General features: G+C 38.7%; 1 protein-coding gene across 13 annotated transcripts in view; it reads right to left on the bottom strand.

Moving 5' to 3' along the window:
- The window catches only part of PTBP3 (polypyrimidine tract binding protein 3), a 58,124-nt gene that overhangs the window by 16,788 nt on the left and 18,560 nt on the right, over positions 1–22,776 (bottom strand). For 12 of the 13 annotated variants that reach the window (XM_075446891.1, XM_075446884.1, XM_075446886.1 and 9 more), the window contains 6 exons: positions 15,603–15,678; positions 13,482–13,651; positions 12,450–12,596; positions 9,083–9,247; positions 5,199–5,309; positions 2,048–2,222 (listed from right to left, as the gene is read on the bottom strand). In XM_075446891.1, the coding sequence (XP_075303006.1) occupies positions 2,048–2,222; positions 5,199–5,309; positions 9,083–9,247; positions 12,450–12,596; positions 13,482–13,651; positions 15,603–15,627 (793 nt within the window). In that variant the 5' untranslated portion in view covers positions 15,628–15,678. The remainder of the gene's footprint in view (positions 1–2,047; positions 2,223–5,198; positions 5,310–9,082; positions 9,248–12,449; positions 12,597–13,481; positions 13,652–15,602; positions 15,679–22,776) is intronic. The other variant, XM_075446892.1, reaches the window with a different exon arrangement.

The raw sequence follows: 22,776 nt of genomic DNA, 5'->3' as shown, positions 1-22,776 counted from the left end.
AATTCATTGCGCTCTTGAAATGCATGAACTGGTGCACTACACTGACAAGTTCTGGCAATATAGGTATTAATCACTTATTCACAATCCAAGAATGGTAATGGGAAATATTAATGAAAAAATAGATGAAGCGCTTCTATTCTGCCAGATAGGACCTGCATGTTGTACACTGATACCAAAATCAGGCATGTAAAAATTGTTAAACAGAGCTAATGCAGAAAGAGCTGGAATTTTCTGTTGCATTTTTTAATGTGTAAAATCATATGCTTCATGGCTAGCTTTCAAAGCAAGCTAATTTATGTATCTCTGCTTATGCTCACTGGACAAGGGAACTCTTTAAAAGCAAAACATTGACAAAATCTGCTTGTTTATAATGCAGTATCTTTTCCGCCAAAACAAAAACAAAAAAAGAAAAAAAACAAGTTTCAAGAGCAGTTCAGTTTTGCTATTAAGATAATGAAGTCTACACAAGAAACAGATGTACTATTCTGACAATTGCCCACTCTGTCTTACAATTCTCCACCAAAACTACGTCCACTATTAATAACATAGGAAATGTAAGTGCTGACCTGACTTCCAATATCTTTTCCTTGTCTCAGGCAACTGAAGACTATCAGAACATGCCTATGGCAACATATGCATGTTGTTACCACTGACAGAAAGGCTAGAAGCATGCTTCTCCCAGTTTACAGCTATTTTTTTTTAAAGAAAAATATCTATGCAGCTGCTTCACTGTGACTGCGCTACAAACAAATTTTGATACAGACATCAGACTCTTCTTTACAGCATTATCTCTGATGTTCTTATTGTTACAGTAAATGTCCAGAGTGAAAATGAGATTGCTAGCAATGACAAGCTTGGAAGAGTGAGGAGGAAGGAAATGGAGAAGCGTTCATGTGTTATCCTCCAAAAGCATGCATACAATGTTATCTCCGCCCTACAAGCAAGTTTGTCCTTAATCTGATCTAATTGTAATGTTCCCTTTCATTGACCTTTCAGATTCTGTAAGTCTAATTAATCAGAACATGTCAGATTTATAACAGCGTGTTTCCATGAGGCTATAAGCCAAATCTCCCCCAAATTTATAAATTATATAGTACATTACTCAAAAACAATCAAGAAAGTAGAGAGTGCAACTCACTTACTCTAAGCCAACTATCAAAAAAAACAAACCAAAACAATTATCTGCCCTAGCTATCACAGAAAACTAAAGGAAAAAATTGAATTCTTCCCCAGTCCTTGCTACTGTTGTAACCAACTGGATGGCACTTAAATACCCATTGAACAGCTGAGACAGTTCTTAGCTGTGTCTTATTTCTAATGGTTGCTGTTAGACAGAAAGAAAAATAGCTAAAAATCACTCAAATTGCATTGTAAGCACTTCTGCCAGGTCATCAGATTAATCTGTCTGGTGATTTGCATTATCACCAAAGTTGATTAAATGACCATGCTTGTGCTATTTATGCCAGAAAGGCTTCTCCAGTGTAGCTTCAAGCAGACACTGTCTCCTTTATGCTATGGAAATGACTTCTAAAATTCAAGAAAATTTCTAAAATTTTATTTTTAGAAAGTGACTACAAAACAAACATAAGTAAGTATGGCATTTCTAAGTTTCTTATGGTTTTGTTTGCTACAGCAGGCAGTTATCCTAAAATATCAAAAAATAAGAGCTAACACCCTTAAAACACTTATTTTCAAGCAGCTTTAGGCAACCAGTGTCAATTTTGGATGACTGCCATTGATCGTTCTGATATGCAACATTTACTATACTATCTGTACCAATGATATAATTTCAGAGCATTTTACAAATGCAGTTTTTTTGACAACACTTTGAATTTGCCTAAGAGAATTCCTTATGTTATAGTTTCAGATATTCATTTATCTTGAGTAGGACTTTCTGCTTTCCATACAAACTTTACTGGACCTAACAGACAGAAATGAATGCAAAATGTACCCTTCTATGAACCTCAGATGAAGCCAGAGCATAAATGCAACAGAAAAAGCATAATGATCTTCTTGTGTGTGTGTCACTAACAGTGAAGTTTCTTACCAAAGGCAGCAGCTGTGGATGGCTCCATGGGTGGTTGGCTATCACCAAAAGGAAGGTCAAGGCGAGTGAAATCTCTGCTTTTGTCGTTGTTGTACTTTACATTAAGGCTAGATAACTTGGAGAAATCAATACGCAGAGTGCAGCATGCAGTGTAGATACTTTGGCCATCGAGAGCCTGAAGAAAAATAATTATAGACAAAACAGACAATGGCAGCTACCGCTGTAATTTTATGTTATTTCCACCCCGCAATTGTATCCAAACAGAAATTCATCTTCTAAGGTGCTGCTTTTAAACACCAAGTAGACAATCACATGGCCACTATCCTTACCTAAACATCCTGTGTAGCGTACTAGTGTAGTCCACTGATTAGTAGGTGTCATGTCACCTTGTGCCAATGGACAAAACATAGCTTTAAGCATGACTTCTCTTTCTAGCTGTGCTTCTAATCTGACTTGTCTCCCATTCAACACACAATAACAGATGGTAGTAGCAATAGTAATTTGTAGTTATTTATTGTATGGAACTCTTCCTTACTTAAGAACGTGAAGGGTCCAGAGCACAAGTCCTGTGAAGAGTGGCTGAGGGGGGTTGTTCAGTCTGGAGAAAAGGAGGCTCAAGAGAGACCTTGCTGCTCTCTACAACTACCTGAAAGGAGGCTGTAGCGAGGTGGGTGTCCATTTCTTTTCTCAAGCAAAAAGTCATGGGATGAGACAAAAGGGCCTCAACTTGTGCTAGGGGAGGTTTAGACTAGATATTAGGAAAAATTTCTTCACTGAAAGGGTTATCAAGCACTGGAACAGGCTGCCAAGGGAAGTGGTTGAGTCACCACCCATGCAGGTATTTAAAAGATGTGTAGATATGGTGCTTAAGGATAGGATTTAGTGCTAATGTTAGGATTTAGTGGTAATGCTAGGTGTACAGTTGGACTCGATGATTTTAAGGGCCTTTTCCAACCTAAATTATTCTATAAAATCCATCTCTTTAAGAGTAGCCATGCTCAGAAAGATCACTGAAGTAGTTATTTTTCTGCCTATACCAGTCATAAAAGAATCATGATGGATGAATGGGCGAAAAAACCACTCAAAAGACGGGGGTTGGACTAGATGACCTCCAGGGGTCCCTTCCAACCCAAAACTTTCTATGATTTCTATGATACTGATTTGTTGCAATTATTTAGTATACTCTAGACTGAAATTATAATTTCTGTGAAATCTTTAAAAAGATATAGTTTATTACTAATAGTGTTCTCTAAGAACAGACAAATTGGTAACAAACAGGCTATAATCCCATCTACCTTTATTAATTTCCAATATGTACTTAATGAATAAAACACATTGTGAATTTACTTACTAGACTAAAGTGCAAATAGCAATAGATAAATATTCTGTGCCTTTAATATTGAAGCTGACAATAAAATCAACTTCAAGAACAAAAGTAGGGTAAAGGTTCCACTCACTCTAGTCTTTCAGTAATTTTATGAAAAAAAATGAATGCTAAATACCACTTAATACTTAACAGAATCTATTCTTCTATATACCTTCTATGGGAACTTTCTAATTGATTTTATTTATTTACTGCTACTGAGGTGACGACATAGGTTAAAGAGAAATACAAAGTGCTTCAGGTTTAGTTTCAAGTTAAGTATTTTATTTTCTGTATTTATGTTTTACGTCACAGTTCAAGTATTATAACGTGATGATTTATCACAGTGCTGTCTCTTCTGCAAAAACGTTCAAGGTCTCCACTCTCGACATTTAACTATTTAACTACTCCCCACTAAGGAAATCAATAATATTTTCTAGAGATTAAAATATTTAGCTATCATATGGAAACTAATTCTAAAAGTTCTTTTGAAAAAAAGTGTATTGGGTTTATGGGGGAAGGTTTTCGCAGTTGGGCCAGCTGCTACCCCTCTGTGGGAAGAGACCAGAGGCTGCTGCGTGCTGGACAGAGTGCGTTCCAGTGAGCTCCAAAACAGGTTCACTGTGGCCAAAAGCAGAGCCAGTCAGAATACTGGTGGTGCCTTTGTGAGAACACATTTACGAAAGGGTAAAAAACACTGTGCAATAGCTGAGAGAGAAAAGAGAGAGAATTATGTGAGGGAAACCACCCTGCAGACACCAAGGTCAGAGCAGTAGGGGGAGGAGGTAGGGGTCCAGGTGCCAGAGCAGATTCCTCTGGAGAAGATCATGGTGGGGCAGGCTGTCCCCCTGCAGCCCATGGAGGCCCACGGTGAAGAAGATATTCACCGGCAGCCCGTGGGAAGGACCCACATTGTAGTAGTCTGTCAAGAACTGTATCCCATGGGGAGGACCCACGCTGGAGCAGGAGAACAGTGTAAGGAGGAAGGAGTGGCAGCGACAAAGTATTATGGACTGACTGCAAGCCTCATTCCCCATCCCCCTCCACCTCTCAGGGGGAGGAGGTAGCAGGATTGGGAGTGAAGCTGAGCCTGTGAAGAGGGATTAAGGGTGTGGGGAAGGTGTGTTTACTTTTGTTTTTATTCCTTACTATCCTACTCTATTTTTAAGTGCCAATAAATTAAATCAATCTTCCCTAAGTCGAGTCTTTTATGCAACCTCCCTGCCCTTATCTCAACACTCAAACTTTTAAATCTATTTTTCTCCCCCTGCCCAGGTGAGTAAGGGGAGTGAGAGTAGCTCGGTGGGTGTCTGGCAGCCAGCCAAGGCTAACCCACCACAGAAAATGTACCTAAAGTAGGTAAGCTCTTCTTCATTACTGGGAATGTGCACTTTAAAAATCAGGGTACAGGTGGTTTGAAAGTAAGAACTTTAAGGTGAAAACATTGATTACTGTAAATTTTTCACTGAAATTCAAAACAAGTAAAACATGTAACATCCACCTAAGCTCTGCGCATTTAACTACACTGCTATTAGTACTGAACTTCATCAAAAATATTCCATTTAGTCTGAAAGGCAAAAGACTTTTTGGTCAACTACAATTACCACCACTCATCACTACTGACAGCTCTGATTTTTGTTTTGGTGGACTCATGCAGGTCTTGGTGTGTGTGCTATATGCTTATGTTTGCAGTTGTTGATAAAGTGTTATGATCAAGCTACACTGACGTTCCCCATTTATCAGGGGGGTGAAGGGAGAGGGGAATCAAGCTGAATACACTATATTTACCATTTTGGCATGATATGCATTCATTGAATCAGCATACTGTAGTAAAGCTTGGAATTGATTGTTCTTAGTGAAGGTGACAATCTTCATGACAGATCCAAATTTAGAGAAAATCTGAGAAGGAAAAAGCATGGACTTTGAGAAATAATGAATAATTCATGCCCATTAAAAACTAGCATTTTAATACTTCATATACATTTCTGAAAATTCTTTATTTTGTGAAAGCTGAACAGAAACTGAGTGAACTGAAATTTTGTTTTAGGTGTAAAAAAAAAATTAAAAAGAGGCTACAAAAGATGGGGAACAAGGATAAAATTTCCTTAAAGATCTAGTAATAGCTATTCAACTAAGAGCAGGGAAGGCCACCCCAAAGAAACATTTGTCCAGTGTTTGTAGAGGAACTGTGGATAACCAAACATGAGGTTTGAGAAATGGACTTTCACAAGTCAGTTGAGATGGGAACTGCAAACTGCTTTTCAAGGTATCCACCTTTACATTCTCTACTTCAAACAAATTCTGCAAATTTGGTGACCAAAAATACATCTTAAATAGTTGTCGTGCCTAGTAATTAGTTACGCAGATCCACTGTCCAAACTAGAAGACAAAGAAGGAAAGAAGCAGGACAAAGACCCAGTTTGGGACCGACCCCTCTAATTCACAATTGAATTGTATTTGATTTATTGCAAATGTAAGCATTGCAGAAAAATTTTCAAAGGTTGAAATTAAATATATATACACTCAAAATGAGAGTATGCACTACATGAAGGTGTCTAGACAAAAGCAAAGCCACAAAGAATGCAGACAAAAATATAGAATCATAGAATCATTAAGGTTGGAAAAGACCTCTAAGATCATCAAGTCCAACCATCAACCCAACACCACCATGCCTATTAAACCATGTCCTGAAGTGCCACGTCTACACGTTTTTTCAACACTTCCAGGGATGGGGACTCCACCACCTCCCTGGGCAGCCTATTCCAATGCCTGACCACTCTTTCAGTAAAGAAATTTTTCTGAAGATCCAATCTAAACCTCCCCTGATGCAACTTGAGGCCATTTCGTCCCATCCTATCGCTAGTTACCTGGGAGAAGACACCAACACCCACCTCACTACAGCCTCCTTTCAGACAGTTGTAGAGAGCAAGAAGGTCTCCCCTCAGTCTCCTCTTCTCCAGACTAAACAGCCCCAGTTCCCTCAGCTGCTCCTCATAATACATGTTCTCCTGACCCTTCACCAGCTTCATTGACCTTCCCTGGACACGCTCCAGCACCTCAGTGTCCTTCTTGTAGTGAGGGGCCCAAAACTGAACACAGTATTTGAGAAGCGGCCTCACCAGTGCCAAGTACAAGGGCACGATCACTTCCCTACTCCCGCTAGCCACACTATTCCCAATACAAGCCAGGATGCCGCTGGCCTTCTTGGCCACCTGGACACACTGCTGGCTCATGTTGAGCCACCTGTCGACCAGCACCCCCAGGTCCTTTTCCACCAGGCAGCTTTCCAGCCACTCTGCCTCAAGCCTGTAGCGTTGCATGGGGTTGTTGTGACCCAAATGCAGGACTTGGCACTTGGCCGTCTTGAAACTCATACAGCTGGCCTCAGCCCATTGATCCAGCCTGTTCAGATCCCTCTGCAGAGCCTTCCATGCTACCATGCAAGTGCAGAGAAACTATGTCCAAATTAACAGCAGAAGAGGAAAGGTGAGTTTGGGAACTACTAACAGTTTCAGAACAAACTGTTAGAATCAATGCAAAATCAGGAAAGCAGAACCCCCCAGACAAGTACTAAGCCTGGAATGGAAAGAAAGGCCAGAGATCAGGACAAGCATCTCTTGGAAGCCTATTAGGCCTAGAATCATGGATACAAGACACACTGACCAAACCCTTTGTGCCCAGTTTTTCAATCTCTCAGAAACAAAGTTCTTAGACTGCAATCATCATTTTGTGGTAGAAGACAGAACAGAAACCTTTTTCACAGCAATTTAAAATTAGCCATTGAGTTCCAGTTCACAAAGCACTTCCCCTTAAGAAAGGCCTAAATACAGCTTCTGAACATAGGCTTTTCCATGTATATCCACAAGACTAGACAGCTCTTTTTCAAGATAAAGTTCAATCTATTCCTGTTTAGTTTTAAACCTAAACCTCACTGTATATATAATTTTTTTTTTTCTCCAAAGAGAACAATGAATATTCTGTTTCTTATAATAAATATTTTAAGGGGAATTGTAATAAAAAAGGGTTAGCTACTTGACAAGCAGTTATAACTTACAAAAGGTAACGAAATGTTTGAGTGACAGCTTGCTTGCTAGTGTTTCATATGATGCTACACTTACCAGTGAAAATTTTCATTTCTTCTAACGTTACCACACTTCTAAAGTAATGCTATGCTATAGCTATCAGGCACAAAGTGCTGTTTTAATTAGAGGAGACTGTACCCTGCTAAGAATTCCAAATAAGCTTCCTTTTCAAATATTTCTTAATTTTCTAGACCTATTGTGAAAGTAGTTGAGTGAGGGTTATTGGGTAATTCAAAGAATGAAAATATAGTTCTGCTGCACTGAAGTAAACACTAAATCAAATTCAAGTAAATTAACGTGAATCTTCTCTTCCACTGCCTGCTTAGTAAAAAAACAAAAGCCAAAAAAATTCCCCTTAAGATTACATCCAGGAATTGCTATTGCACTATTAAACTTGTACAGGTCCCATAACCACACAAATTTGTTCTCAGGTTGTTCTGAGTGCATTCATAATCCCAGTTCACACAGTATTTGAATGAGCTCAATATTAAGTGAACAGTACTCAAAGATAAAACAAAAAGTTTAGACCAGTGAAACTGCTACATCAAAGTGACAACTGGTATACTAGCTAATCAATATCATGCAGGGGAGATACAGAGAAAGAGGAAATATTAAGAGGTAAGAGGAAAAATAAAGTGTTGATAATAATTAACTATTGTTTCAGATGCTAGCACAGCAGCAAAAACCTCACAGGGACTGAAGGTTCTTGTAAAAGCATCCCAATTATTCTAAACGGCATTAGTTCCAAGAAAGTCGTATTTGGGGCATGTTTTTAATTGCACAAATTTACTAATAGTTACAAAAGCTTCAAGTATGAAACCCTTTGCAATATCTGAAAAAAAAATATCAGCACATCCTTCAGGCACAAAGAAATAGTCTCCTAAAGTTATTGTTTTTAAACTTATAGTTCTCAACAACACAGCACAAACCCTAGTAGGATGTATGGTAATGTTTTTCATAGCCACAGCCCACCACTGCTCCAGGCTATCAGAGGCAGTTAAAGTAAATGGCATTCTAACAGTTGATGAACAATCAAAAACATTTGTCCAAGCAACTATACTTGTATATTACATCGCTTGCATTGTATTATAAAAGGGGGCATGGTGGTGTCGGGTTGATGGTTAGATTCAATAATCTGAGAGGTCTTTTCCAACCTTAATGATTCCATGATTCTATGAATATAAAACCCTAAAATATAATCCAGACTATAAAAGTTACTCAGTACAAAGAGTGCTAAAATACTGGTCCACAAATTGATAACAACCACTATTTCATTAGCTCATTATCTGGGAATAAATTACAAATAGCACCTCAAGTTTGTTGCTGTTTCCACAGAAACCAAGGAACTGAAAGAAATGAAAGACAATATGAAACGCTGAGTACAGCAGCTCTGTTACCTTTGGGTTTTTTATGCAAAACTGATGCAAGCCTAGATCCCTAAATTGCCACAAATAATTTCTAAGTGACAGTCCTCATTCAAACAATTAAGTATCCACAAGTACTTTAAAAATGAAAAAAAAAAAAAGTTAATGGATTTACAGTGGCAACATTGGAACACATTTTAACTACTGTTTTAGCAAACCTCATTACCTGATACAACCCTTCTAAAGTGACAGGGTAGAAAAGATTTTCAACAATGATTCGAAGGACAGAACCTTGACCTGGAAGGAACCCATGTTCAGCAGCAAAAGCATTTGTAATAGCCAGGCTTCCAGACTGCAAACCATTCACAGCTTGCAGTGCAGCTTGGGCTCTCTGAAATCATGACACAGTAGAGACCACAATTAACTTACACACATACAAATTACTGATACCTAAAGAAAGTTATTTTACAAAGAAAATAATGTAAAATGCATTTAAAATGCAACTTTAAAAAAAACATACTCCCTTTATCTGATTATTGATTCAATTTCCACTTTAACAGGTAAATCATACCTCTTCCTTTCTTTCCCTGTCCCTAAAAGAAGTCAGATCATACTTTCACAGAATTATTTACTTTATTTAGTTAAAGCGTTACTACTTTGTAATGCCATATAGATACAAATTTGCTTTGATTCAGTAAGCTTTTGTCATTCTAGAGATTTTGCAGCAAATCAACATGATAACAATATTGTAATAGACTAGCAACCCCTCAGTGTACCAAAAACTATTTGCTCTGCTTTATTAGTATTTCTTTCCCTTCAGGAACTAAGTCTTGCTGTGGATAAGCGTAAAGACCCATACCCTGCTCTTTTTTCTAAGCCAAGTTATCAAGCACAAAAAACACCTTTAAATCTGACTCCTCAAACTGCCGCAGCGGGACTTTGGAAGTCTCTACGCTTGTTTTTGATGAGCTTTCCTCAAAAAGGTCTTCCGACTACCTGTGAAAGCACTATGGAGAAATGTTCCTTTCCAAATGCAGTGTTGTGATTTTAAGTCATGCCTCAGTAACAGGATTTCCTTAGAAGATGGACTAAACATGGCACATGGTAAAGATGTCACACAGTTTCAGAAACATATAACCCTGCAAAATAATCTGTACTTCAGGTCTCAGCCTAGGCACTAGGTCAGTAATGTAGAGTCAGCTGTTCTGCTAGGGTCTCTAAAATTTAAATAAAACTGAAACGTAAGAGTCATATGTGCAAAAAAAATCTTTTGTAAGTAAACAAAGTGTTTTTTATAGAAGGAGACAGCAAGTGTCATGCACTGAGTTGAAAATACTCTGAGAAACAGATACAAGGAGTCTTATTTACAAAAATGAGTATAGTTTACTTGAGGCTGCTACATCCACAACATCCTCAAAAAAAAAAATCTTTTTATTTATTTGTTTTTGCAGATAACAAACCAATCCAGCAATCTCGGATGAGAAAAGAGACAAATAATATTTTTCAGATTAACAAGCTTGCAAGATGTCAGTTATTTTTGTCAGCACAAATTAAAAGTGAGCACTGACTTTTGCCCCAATCACTACTTGCAACATTCTTACAGCAAACAAAATCGTGATACAGACATCACATTCTATAAATTCATGTATTTAAATGGCAGGTCAATTGCAATTCATCCAGGAACCCAAAAATCCAAATGGATTTCAACTACAATATGCTTGTTTGAATACTTTGATCTTGTTATGCAAAGAGTATTTCTTTGTTTAGAGATCAGGATTTAAATCAATCATCTGCAATGTTCAATTCATATTCTTAAGAAACCAATTTTTTTGTTTACTTCAAAAATATAAGGAAGAAATTAATTCCAGTGTTTGGCATGAAGTTACACATAAAACCGATGTTTTATCAGTGAAAATATCCATTTTATCAGATCTAGGGTTCTTCTTAGAATAAGCAGACAACATTTAAAAAGCCAACACTATAAAGAATAAACCTGAACAACTTAAAGATGATGATTTCCTATTCCTGAGTTTGGTAAGCCCTTGGAACAGTGCCAACAACACAAATTCTACAAAAGCAGGTTACATGACCCTTCACAATAACATCCGTATCTGACAAAGTAAAAAGCCTCAGAAGAGCTCCTTTTATGGCAGAAAGTGGTTCATCATGTATCAGCTGGGTTTGGTCTTCCATGTGTTGTTCAGATAGTATCTACAGACCCATGATTAGCAATTAACTTTAAGAAAACACAAATATATGAAACTGAAGTGGTATGTTTTTTGTGGTATTCCTGCTACTATATTATGGACACAGCAAGAGGGGAAAAAACACAAGACTAATTATTCACAGAGAAGATTTACTGGAGAAGGCATGATATTTTCTTCATATTCTGAAGCACTGAGAGTTCTTACCTAATGTTAAAACTTAGGAAGGGCAAAAGTTCTTTCAAAACATATTGTAAGCAAATATTTTTAAGTAGTGTAGAATATAATAGCATGATCACCTACAGCAGGGTTCTTAGGACTGTTTCCAGTCAAGTTTTTAATGTATCTGAGGATGGAGACTCCACAACCTCTCAGAGCACCCCTTTCCAATGTTTAACCATTCTCACAGTAAAAAAGGTTTTTCTTAAGTCTGTATTTGAATTTCTGCCCATTGCCTCTTCTCCTGTCACTGGGCAGAGCCAACTTCATGGGGTCTTTGACTTTCCTAATCACATCCCTGCAGGTTCAGATAATGCTCTATATTCCCCCTGGGTCACCTGTCCATGATTCTACCTTTTCTATGCCTCTTGTTTACGTCTGAGTTCAGTGAGGAGCTCCTTGTTCATCCAAGCAGTCCATCTACCACCTTCACTTGATGTCCTGCTCATCAGGATGAACCATTCTTGAGCTTGAGCTCCTCCACAGTAATTTTACAGATATTGAGAAGTCCCTGTCTGAAAGAAGTTACTGCTTAGATAACAACAGATAGAAATAATAGCTATCAGAATTTGACTATTGGTGTATGGAAAGTGGTCTGTTTATTTACTAATGTTGTGGTTTAACCCTGGTAGGCAGCGAAGTGCCACAAAGCTGCTCAGTCACTTCCCCCACAGTAGGAGGGGGGAGAATCGGAGGGATAGAAGTGAGAAAACACATGGGTTGAGATAAAGACAGTTTAATAGGTCAAGAAAAAGCTGCATGTGCGAGTAAGGCAAAGTAAGGAATTCCATTACTACTTCTCATTGGTAGGCAGGTGTTCAGCCATTTCCAGGAAAGCAGGTCTCCATCAGACATAAAGTTTACTTGTGAAGAAAAATGACATAACTCTGAATGTCCCACCTTCATCCTTTTTCCCCCAGCTTTCATTGCAGAGCACAACGCCATATGGTGTGGGATATTCCTTTGGTTTGTTGAGGTCAGCTGTCCCAGCTGTGCCCCCTCCCAACCTCTTGTGCACTCCCACTGGCAGGGTGCTGTGAGACACAGAAGAGGCCTTGATGCTATGTAAGTGTCACAAGCTACTGTGAAGAAAATTAACTCTATCCTAGCCAAATCCAGTACATAACTCACGTGCAATTCTATCCTGTTACATGGAAATCTTATACTTACAGCCTGATTAGGTAGATTGTCAGTCTTAAGTTCTCTGTGATTGGAATACTGGATATAAACAGGCTGACTGTGGAGAAGAGGTGTAGCAGCGCTGTAGTAGTTCACCATAGCAACAGCAGCTTCTTCAGAAGCCATTTCCAAAAATGCCTGCAACCAATACACAGCAGTTATCAGTGGTGTTGGTTTTTTTTGTTTGTTCAGGAGAGAACAAAGCATCAAAGCACCATTTATTCCCAATTCCACTCTCACTAGAAAAAGATCACAGGAAAGTCCAGTACTGATTTGCTCAGCATTAAAATGCATTTGTGAGTGCATGTTTATTGGAATATTTGATTTAATTTGTGGGTTTTCTTAACAGGCTTTACATTGTAAGTACAATAAGCCATTAAAGAAGAGGTGGAATAAATATGGCATATGGGAAGCAATGTTCCTAAGAATACCACACTGCTAATGCATGTATTAGATTCCTGAATCCAAGCACTATCACCTAAGCAGCAGATACACATACTGATTGAAAAAGTAGGAACAGGACACTAAATAACTATCAGTTCGTGCATTAACCCAGTTCAGTGCTCCAGAAAGTTTTTGAATGAATGCCTATTATTTTTAGGAATTCAATGTTTATTCATGATGTGAACCACCCCATCACAACAAAAAGAATTTTAAAAAACCCAAGCAATTTATTTCACATCAAAAAGTTAACATGCATGTTAATTATTTAATCAAACAGGTTGTTTCAAGACATATGTCTACATCAATAGTAACAATGTAGTTCTTTACCATCTATACACTCTTACATAAGGTGCATATAATGTTTAGCAATATTATTAACAAGTTACTAGTAAACGTACATTAAAACCTTCAAATAAATATCAAGACATCCTTTTACATTTGAAAATATGAAATCTTGAGCTATCAATGAAATATTTAGACATTGTTGCAATCATTTCAGCCAAATGTAATACCAAAAGGATCATAACATGAACCACATCTTCAGCCTTGCTCTTAACTGAAACGTTGAAAATAACATACCTGACTTTTTCCTTTTAGCAGCAGGAGGTTGGTTACTTTGCCAAAAGGCAGGCCTAAGGAAATTACTTCTGCTTCAGTAACATCATTTGGAATTTGACGAATATGAAGGACACGTGAAGGGGAGCATGGCCATCTGTCTTTTTTAAATTTCTTCTTGTCAATCCCATGATCTAAAATATTTTAGGCAGGGGGATGGACAAACAAACAGGACAAACATTGCACAGTATGGATACCAAAACCTGAAAGAGATAAACTGCCATCTCCGCACTGACATCAACTTATCTATAGCTCTTTGAATACTAAGAAAGGACAGTTCATATATAACCAAAGGACAGTTTGAGAAGCCCCCTTCAGCTGTTCCAAATCTCCACTGCAAGGGCACTGTGTAGTGTGCCTGTTCTGCTTTGGTATGGGTTTGTTTGTTTGTCTGTTTATTTTCCTGTTTTTTGTTGTTGTTGTTGTTTTGTTTTGTTTTTTTAAAGTCTTACAGACAGAGAGGCCAAAAACTTCTTCCCAAATGCCCATGTAACTTATTTACAAAATATTAGTTACACAGAAGTGGGGCAAGTAGTAATTGGGAGGTAATGTATCCTTTTTTTTTATTACTAACTTATCTAGCTGCATCGTATGTTTCTTAATTAGATTCAGATGCTACCTCAAATTCTTTTGTTTCTTAAAGAAATTCTGCTGTCCCACATGACTAAGTTTTAAAAAGTCTTTGAAAAGGAGAGACAGCAGTGAGGCATGAAATGCGTATGGATTCTGAAGTCTTCCGTTTTGGCAAATTGTCTTTTTTTCTTTTTTTTTAACATAAGCGTATTTGGATCCTGTAACAGGTAAGTGACCAATGGTTACATTTCAAGGAGATGACTCGGAGTCCTTGAGAGCACTTTAAGCAGAACACCACATTTGTAACAGGCCTATTGTTCTAGAAGCTATCACGATGGAGTAATAACTTAAAGTAGTAAAAATAAAATTCATTAGCCAAACTGCAGATCCCTGTAAAAGATTTGCCTAAAGCAAGCTACAGAGGCTTATGAGACTTGACGGAAAAAATATCCTAAATGGAGACGAAAGACAGCATATTTGACAGAAATTGTATTGAAGTCTAACTTCATACCACTTAAAGGAAGAAACAGCATCCTTTTTTCACTTCTGTGCCACAAACAGCTTCACCATAGCAAAAGAGATAGCCTTAACACCTCGTGTTGCATTTAGCCTTCCAAGGAGAATAACAAAAGACTAGGAAAAAATACCTGTATGAGCTGGGTAAGTAATTTCAGATTTTGCTACAGGTTTTGGATACAGTATAAGGCTGAGAAGGGTCTCACAAAAGTCGTTCTGTGTAAGGATCTTCACAGAGGATTTTTTAACTAGTAGAATTTTGTGAAACTCCAGTCACAGAATGGTTTGGGTTGGAAGGGACCTTTCAGATCATCTAGTTCCAGCCCCTCTGCCACGGGCAGGGACACCTTGCATCAGTCCGGGTTGCTCAAAGCCCCGTCCAACCTGGCCTTGAGCACTGTCAATGAGGGGGCAGCCACAGCTTCTCTGGGCAACCTGTGCCAGGGCCTCACCACCCTCACAGTAAAGAATTTCTTATATCTAACCTAGCCTCTTTTAGTTCAAAGCCATTACCCCTCGTCCTATCACTACATGCCCTTGCAGAAAGCCCCTCTCCAGCTTGCTTTATTAGATGTTAGAAGTTAGCTGATCTAAGCCCCAACCATGGCACACTCGTAAGCCAGTTTAAGTAATTTCTCTGCCTGCAAAACAGAAAAATCTGTTATGCATTGTTTTTTCCATCAAGAAATTTAAATGGCATCATGTGCTCTGCACGCATTCTGAAAAATGTGCACACTTATTGGGGATGAGACTTCAAGACAAACAGAAACACATTAAATGCATATTAGTACCAAGCTACAACAGGATATATGACTATTAAAGTCTAACAACTCATAGATAGACTCCAGTGGCTTCACTGCTGGAGTCGGATTACAGTTCAGGCTTTGTGAGGATGCTCATGGTGACAATAAAGAATACAAAAAAAAATACATTCACAGAGTAAACACACACTGATGAAGAAGAACTGTGATAAAAATATTTTTTATGTATACCTACCTGTATCTGTAGTAGAATTGTTCATGGTAAAAGGCCTATTACTGACACCAGAAGAAAAAAGCTCCTCAGGTCCACGCTAAAAAATGAAAGACGAGATTACTAGTAAAAGCTGTTACAGAGAAAGAGCTTCATATAAAAGTGCAACAACTCCTCTAATTCGTTCTTCCCAAGAACACCCGCTTTCTGTACACATTACCCACTGTTGCTGTGGACTTGTTTTTCAGGAAAAAAAAAACCCACCAACTTTTCCTTCTGTCTCAAGATGTTAGCAAGTCCAGCTGTGTTACACTTGCTACTCCTCTTATTATTTATCCTACTACAGTTTACATTTTAAAAGATCAAGAATAACAAATTCTTATGAAAAGAAATGATCTAGCTGCAGGTTCTCGGTCTGCAACACAACATTGCTTCCAGATATGAGTAAACACACAGTCACACAGTTAAGGTCAGCATTTGTGACTAGACACAATGGACTTTGAGCAAAACTAACTAATTTGATGGTGCATCATATGTATTTAGAAAAAATACTAAAAATCAAAGTGTGTATGCTTTAGGAATACTGACAATTTGAGGCTCTAACTACTAATAGAGAAGAGTTTGAGCATTAGAGGTTCTTCACTCAAAAAAATCAGTGCCCACATGCCAGTTAAGTCTGTTTACTCTTTAAGACTGCTCTAGCATACCAATCAAGCACCAGCTTCAAAATGCCAACAAGAAACAAGGTACCACAACACCTCTGAAAGGCAGTTCAGGTTCCTGAAACTTTCAGCACAATCTTCCATAAAAGCATTTTCATTAAAAAGTTGAGACTAAGGGAGTGGTTCTATGAGATGGAATAAGCTGATCCAAACAGCTCCTCACCACTTTGGTGGAATGAGAGGTTCCCATTGCCCTTGCCCCAGTTCTCCCACCTGCTCATTGTCATGAGCTGTTTTTCTTGCAACAGCTCTGGCACCCAAGAGATTTTCCATGACATGACTCAATCCTCCAACCTGCCAGCACTCTATGCTGAGTTAGGTTAGTTAGTTTACCAGCTGAAAGAGGGGTTGAAAAGTGCCAGGATCCAGTGCGAAGAGAGGGGTAGGGACATCTGAAGAGGAAACAGGACTAAGACAGCACCCTTTTGGCGGCAGCAAGCCATCATGCTGACTTCTAGTGGCTGCGGAAGTACCACTCATAAAGGACTGGTTTATAAGCTGTCTGTGCTTAAAGAAGCAGTTTGGTTCTTTTCATCCTTGTAATCAACCATGTGCTCCTGCTGCTTCCCCAGTGTTATGAAGGTCATTCACAACACAAAGCTGTGCCCAGGACAGCACGCTAAAAAACCTTTTCAGCCAAATTTACCTGTTCTTGAAGCAGCACAGGTGTGAGCATAGGATGGAGGAAAACATGACTCTGTGTTCATTGCTCTCTGGCAGCAGCACAGACTTCTTATTGTTAGCTGTGAAACTGCATCTTAACAGTATATTTAAATGCAACATCTAATTATGGCAAACACTGTGCAAAATGATTTTTACATTAAAAGAAATAAAAAATCTAAAAACCATACTTTAAAGAAACTCCAATTCTAATTGTTTTCAGTTGCCACCAATGAATTCCATTTGCAATAAAAATATAGGCTAACATAAGGAGCAACTTACTCAGCTGAACAACAGAGTACACCATACACCATCTAGCCCAAGTTATGCTTCTTTGGATGGTTATATTTTTAATTAACCTTGTTAAAAATTGTCAATGAAATGGTTACTAGACGTCTGATACATATCACATTCTATGTGGACAGATACTGGAATGTAATTAACATCCAAAATCAGTATTAATTTTAGGTCATTAGAAGTACCTTGAGTATACCAGCATCCAGGTATTGAACGCCTAAAGACCATATATTTATTGTAAAATGCATGTCCTGATAATTAAAAAAAAAAGCAGCAATGTGTGCAGCTAGTAAGTGGTAGAAAGTATTAAGGATGGTCTTTTATTAAGCCAAACCTTCCTTTTATTTACAAGAGGGCAGGAAAAAAGACCCACTACTGCTGTAACTCCCGTCAGAGGTAAAGCACTTTCAGCTTGCTTTTTAACTTCTAATTTATTCAACAGAAGAAATCTATGCAGTTTTCAAGAAGACTGTGAAACAAACTTGGTGTTTAACATGGCTGACTCTGGCAGCAGCTGCCTTTTTTGAAGAACTTCTAGCTCTTTTGTGGTTTCACTATAAATCCTTGCCCCAAATACATCTATTATTATTTTGGCAGATAAGTTAACTTCAAGCACTTAACATGTATTCTCACAATTTCGTATTTAATTTTATATGCATCAATATAAAAAAAACACAACAGAGTTTTTCAGGAAAAAAAAAAATTCCAACCTCTTCTGTTTTTAAAAGCTGTCTTTGTTGATTCAACTCAGGACTCAAATAAGCATCTCAGTGCAGAAACCAGAATCTACTATATTGACAAGCTGTTACACATACATATTTCATGGAATTTATAGTTAAAAAAAATTATTTGTTTTCAACTTAAATTTTACTGCCTGCATCAGTAACTTACAGCACTAGATACTTTGTAGGTTTGGCACATGAAAATGCAACTAATAAATTTGCTACTAATTTCTAGGCAAAATTCTTACAGGATATCACAGAAAATATTAATTAACTATGAGGATTTACAACAGAACACCATGATGAGCAGATAGATCTTAAAAACAAGTATCAAAGACCAGAACATACTACCATATATAATACAGAAAGTCTATAAATCAGCCATAATCTGAAAGATAATTCGGCTTTCTCAGAACAAGTTCTAATACATTACAAAAGAAAATGTATGTCACCTTCTCAAGCAGTATTCCTCCTTTCTAGCCCACCCCACCATTACAATTTCATGCAGCAACAATATTGTTTGTGGGCTTGTGCTGTAAACCAATGAAGCAATTCCAGGTTAAAATGACACATACACATAGAAACACAATTTAGGTGGCTGCAGCGATCTGTATTACAACTCTCTGTAGAACTGCTCTGTATCCATACAGCTGAAGCTGTAGCTCACTGCAGCACAATATGAACTGCTCTGGGATGGGGGACTAAACCAGCTTCAACAGGAGAAAAACGGTATCACAAAGTTAAAACCTTCAGTCATGACACACGCCTGTACCTACACTGATACATGATTCAATCACCATCTCCTAAGACAGCTCCCTAGATTTTGTCTTTCTGCTGACAACCATTAACCTGGCAATACACGAGCCAAAACACAATGAAAGCTCTTTTAAACCCCAAGCTCATCACCTAGTCAACTGTTTTAATTGGTCTAATAAAAGCCTATCAAGGCTTTGAGCCTCTTACGACACAGGGAACCATCACCATTACAAATGTATAACTGTCTACATATCTTCCATTTGATACAATGAGGATTTTTAAATGAATGTACTTTTAACTGTGTTTATGTTAAAAAAACAATAAAACATTAAATCAAGACATCATAGAATAACTGGTCTGCCAGAGTCATGCTAAGTGTAGAACCCTTATTACAAAACAGTTTCTTTTACAAAGGCAAATGCAGGGTCCTGCACCTGAGGAAGAAAAACCCCATGCATCAGTACAGGCTTGGGGTGGACCTGCTGGAGAGAATCTCTGCGGAGAGGGACCTGGGTGTCCTGGTGGACGACAGGTTAACCATGAGCCAGCAGTGTGCCCTGGCTGCCAAGAAGGCCAATGGCATCCTGGGGTGCATCAAGAAGAGTGTGGCCAGCAGGACGAGGGAGGTTCTCCTTCCCCTCTACACTGCCCTGGCGAGGCCTCATCTGGAGTACTCTGTCCAGTTCTGGGCTCCCCACTTCAAAAAAGATGAAGAGCTACTGGAGAGAGTCCAGCGGAGGGCTACAAGGATGGTGAGGGGACTGGAACATCTCCCCTACGAGGAGAGGCTGAGGGAGCTGGGCTTGTTCAGCCTGAAGAAGAAAAGGCTGCGAGGGGACCTTATAAATGCCTACAAATATCTGAAGGGTGGGTGTCAGGAGGATGGGGCCAAGCTCTTTTCAGTGGTGCCCAGCGACAGGACAAGGGGCAATGGGCACAAACTGAAGCACAGGAAGTTCCGTCTGAACATGAGGAAGAACTTCTTCCCTCTGAGGGTGATGGAGCACTGGAACAGGCTGCCCAGGGAGGTTGTGGAGTCTCCTTCTCTGGAGATGTTCAAGACCCGCCTGGACAAGGTCCTGTGCAGCCTGCTGTAGGTGACCCTGCTTCGGCAGGAGAGTTGGACTAGATGACCCACAGAGCTCCCTTCCAACCCCTACCATTCTGTGATTCTTACAACCACAAGATTTTGACTATACTTTTATTATTATTTGAGTGGTCCACGGAAAAGCTATCCCAATTTATAACTTTTCATACCAATACTGTTACATACCTACTCATACAACTAAAGCATATTTATTTATTATAACATGGCCCCTGGAAGGAAATGGTATAAGAGAAAGGCTAGGAACTCCACTGTTTCTGCAGGTGGATGATCAAGCTATTTCTGAAGTACAAGAATGCTATAGAGATGCTTTTCAGCATCTCATAATTTATCCAGCAGTATAAGCAATAAACCTTCTCAGTCATCAATTGAAAGTAAAAACAAACCCAAAGCAAAAATGTTCTAGACAAGTGCAAAGATAAATTGACACCATGACAGTTCTCCTGCAACTTGAAGTACAATGTGCACGTGTTGAGGATATTCTGGATTAGTGAAGAAGATGATATTTACTTCATCAGTGTCTTCACACCCCTGTTCACAGTGAATTCACAAAAAAATGACAGCATTCAAGTTTGTGAAGCCCATCTCTTCAATCTCCTTCTTTCCCAGGTAGAGCTGAACGAGATCTTTTTGAAACACTTTGTGACAAGAACTGTTTAACGTGGTGACAAAGATCTACTATGGTTTGCTCTGCTAAGAAGGTTGGCAAGGCAGTGAGTGCTAAAAAAGTCCACACAAGTTAGGGTGACCTAGGTAGTGTGTTACAAAAGTCTTACTGAATCTTTCTACAGAGACTAGAGCGTCCTACTGTGCCCCTAGTTTCTCTCAGTACAGAAGTTTTCAGTTGGCTACCTCTTAGTTATTCCCTGTTTATGTCCAGCTGAGGAACAGTCAGAGCAGCCAAATCCTGCCTACAAAGCCTCCTTGACCCCCTTCCCTGCCTGCAGTTTATAGATGCTTAACAAGCACTTCTTTCAGCAGGGATGTCAGCTTACACTGCCCTTAGGCCACCACCACTGCTCCAGTCTTCACAGCACAACTGCCCGGTATGAGGCAGTCACTTCCCCTAAGTGAGCTGCTTGTGTCGGTTCACTGTGAGGCCTCACAGGCAAAGGTGAAGAGGCACGCAGGACAAGCAAGCACAGCTGCCAAACCTTTCACTGATAAGTACTTCTTCCAGCAAAAAGCTACACTCACAGAAAGCAGCATCACAGTTCTCTTTGAGTGTCCACTGTAGCAATTACATGGTGAATGTTTATTCTTTCAGACCTGTGGAAATGTAGGCAAGTGGAACTGTTCAACACAAGGATGGCTACCAACCCAGGGCTGGAACACCCTCCTCTGTTCCCTTACTCATCCCATTTTTCCAAACACATTAATGATTCCCTAATTGGTTAAGACTGCTTTTTCTTAAACCGTAAGTCTTTCCACCTCTCCTATTTCATGACCGCATTTCTAGATTTGTGTAGGATTATTAAGGGGTGATAGGTAAGGTGAGTAGACCACCTTACAGCTAGTTCAAGTTTATTCCTTCCTTTAGTTACTGAGTAGGATTAGAAATCAGTTGCTTGGAAAGCACAATCTGATTTTGGACATGTCTTCAAAAACAGGTAAAATTTACAGTGACAAGTAACCAGTCCAGTAAGGAACCTCTATAAAGGTTAGCATTCAACAACAGGTTAATGAAACTAATTATTACTCTGTATCTACCACGGCCAATTTCCCTGACTAAATAAGGCATATCACACAACCTCAGACTACAGCAACAGATGTCTTTCCTGAGATTACTTAAGCTGTTCTACGATTTTTAAATTGCTGATGGTAATATATGTAAACGATTCTGCAATTCAACTATAAAAAAATGCTGCACTTATAGCAAAGAGGTATAGCAAATATCTGAATGTCAACTAGTCTGGGTTTCTAAAGTCTTTGCGAGTCATACATAGTTGGAAACAGGAGGGTAAGTCTGGCACTCTAAAATACTTCTTTAGAACATGTCTATTGGTCGAAACTATGGCAGGTATTTATTCAGCATTAATTCTGGAATCAATAAATCCCATAACTTTTTAATTTTTAAAAGGGCTGCGTGTAAAAAAAACCCCACTTTTTTCCAAAAAAAAACTTTCAAGTGCAGTATTTTCTTCCTCTCTTCCTTGCTAGCCACAAATTCTTCAGTACAGTTCAATTAATTACAAATGGGATAGTCTCAGAGAAACTTGTATTTAATCTGAAATACGTACTGTTTGTTTTCCTAGGATACAGCTAGGCACCTTTATAGACTATTATTTCTAAGCCTTTGGGATGCAACACATGTGAGGCATGAAACTTCATCAGACTTTGACTAAAAATCAATTAAGAAGCATCAAACTCCAAACAACAAGTAGTCTAATTTTACACAGAGGGGGTGGGGGAAAAATGTCGCTCTGACAATTAAAGCCCTGAAGTCGTATTTTGCATGTATTTAGTTTCATTACGGCCACTTAATACTCCTGTTTACCCCTCACTGTAGTAGCAGAAACCAGAAACCCAGTTACTTGTTGTTTAAAGAATTCAGGTTATATTTAACTGAACATTTTTTCTGCTATTAACGGTAGTCGCCAACTACAATAACAGAAAAAGTGAAAATGTAGAATCTGAAAGGACCTCAACCCCATGCCCTAAATACGACCTGAGCATTCCTTCTCCACTTTGCACGCATGCTAAGAATTTTATTCTTTCCTTCTCCCTAAAATGGTACGGCAACTAAATATATGCCAACCATGAATACCATGAGTTCTCATTAAGCAACAGGGTCAGGAAGAATGTATAAGTCATTTTGTCTGCTTGACTCACAAGCATTTGTCTAAGAATATCCAAGGGCCTAGTAACAAAAACCCCTTCGTGAATCGAGAGTTACTCAGTCATCATTTGAACTAAGTACAAATTTTTCTTTCATA

Source organism: Opisthocomus hoazin, chromosome Z (assembly GCF_030867145.1).
Source record: "Opisthocomus hoazin isolate bOpiHoa1 chromosome Z, bOpiHoa1.hap1, whole genome shotgun sequence".
Classification (NCBI taxonomy): Eukaryota; Metazoa; Chordata; class Aves; order Opisthocomiformes; family Opisthocomidae; genus Opisthocomus; species Opisthocomus hoazin.
This window is presented reverse-complemented; position numbering and strand designations above follow the sequence as displayed.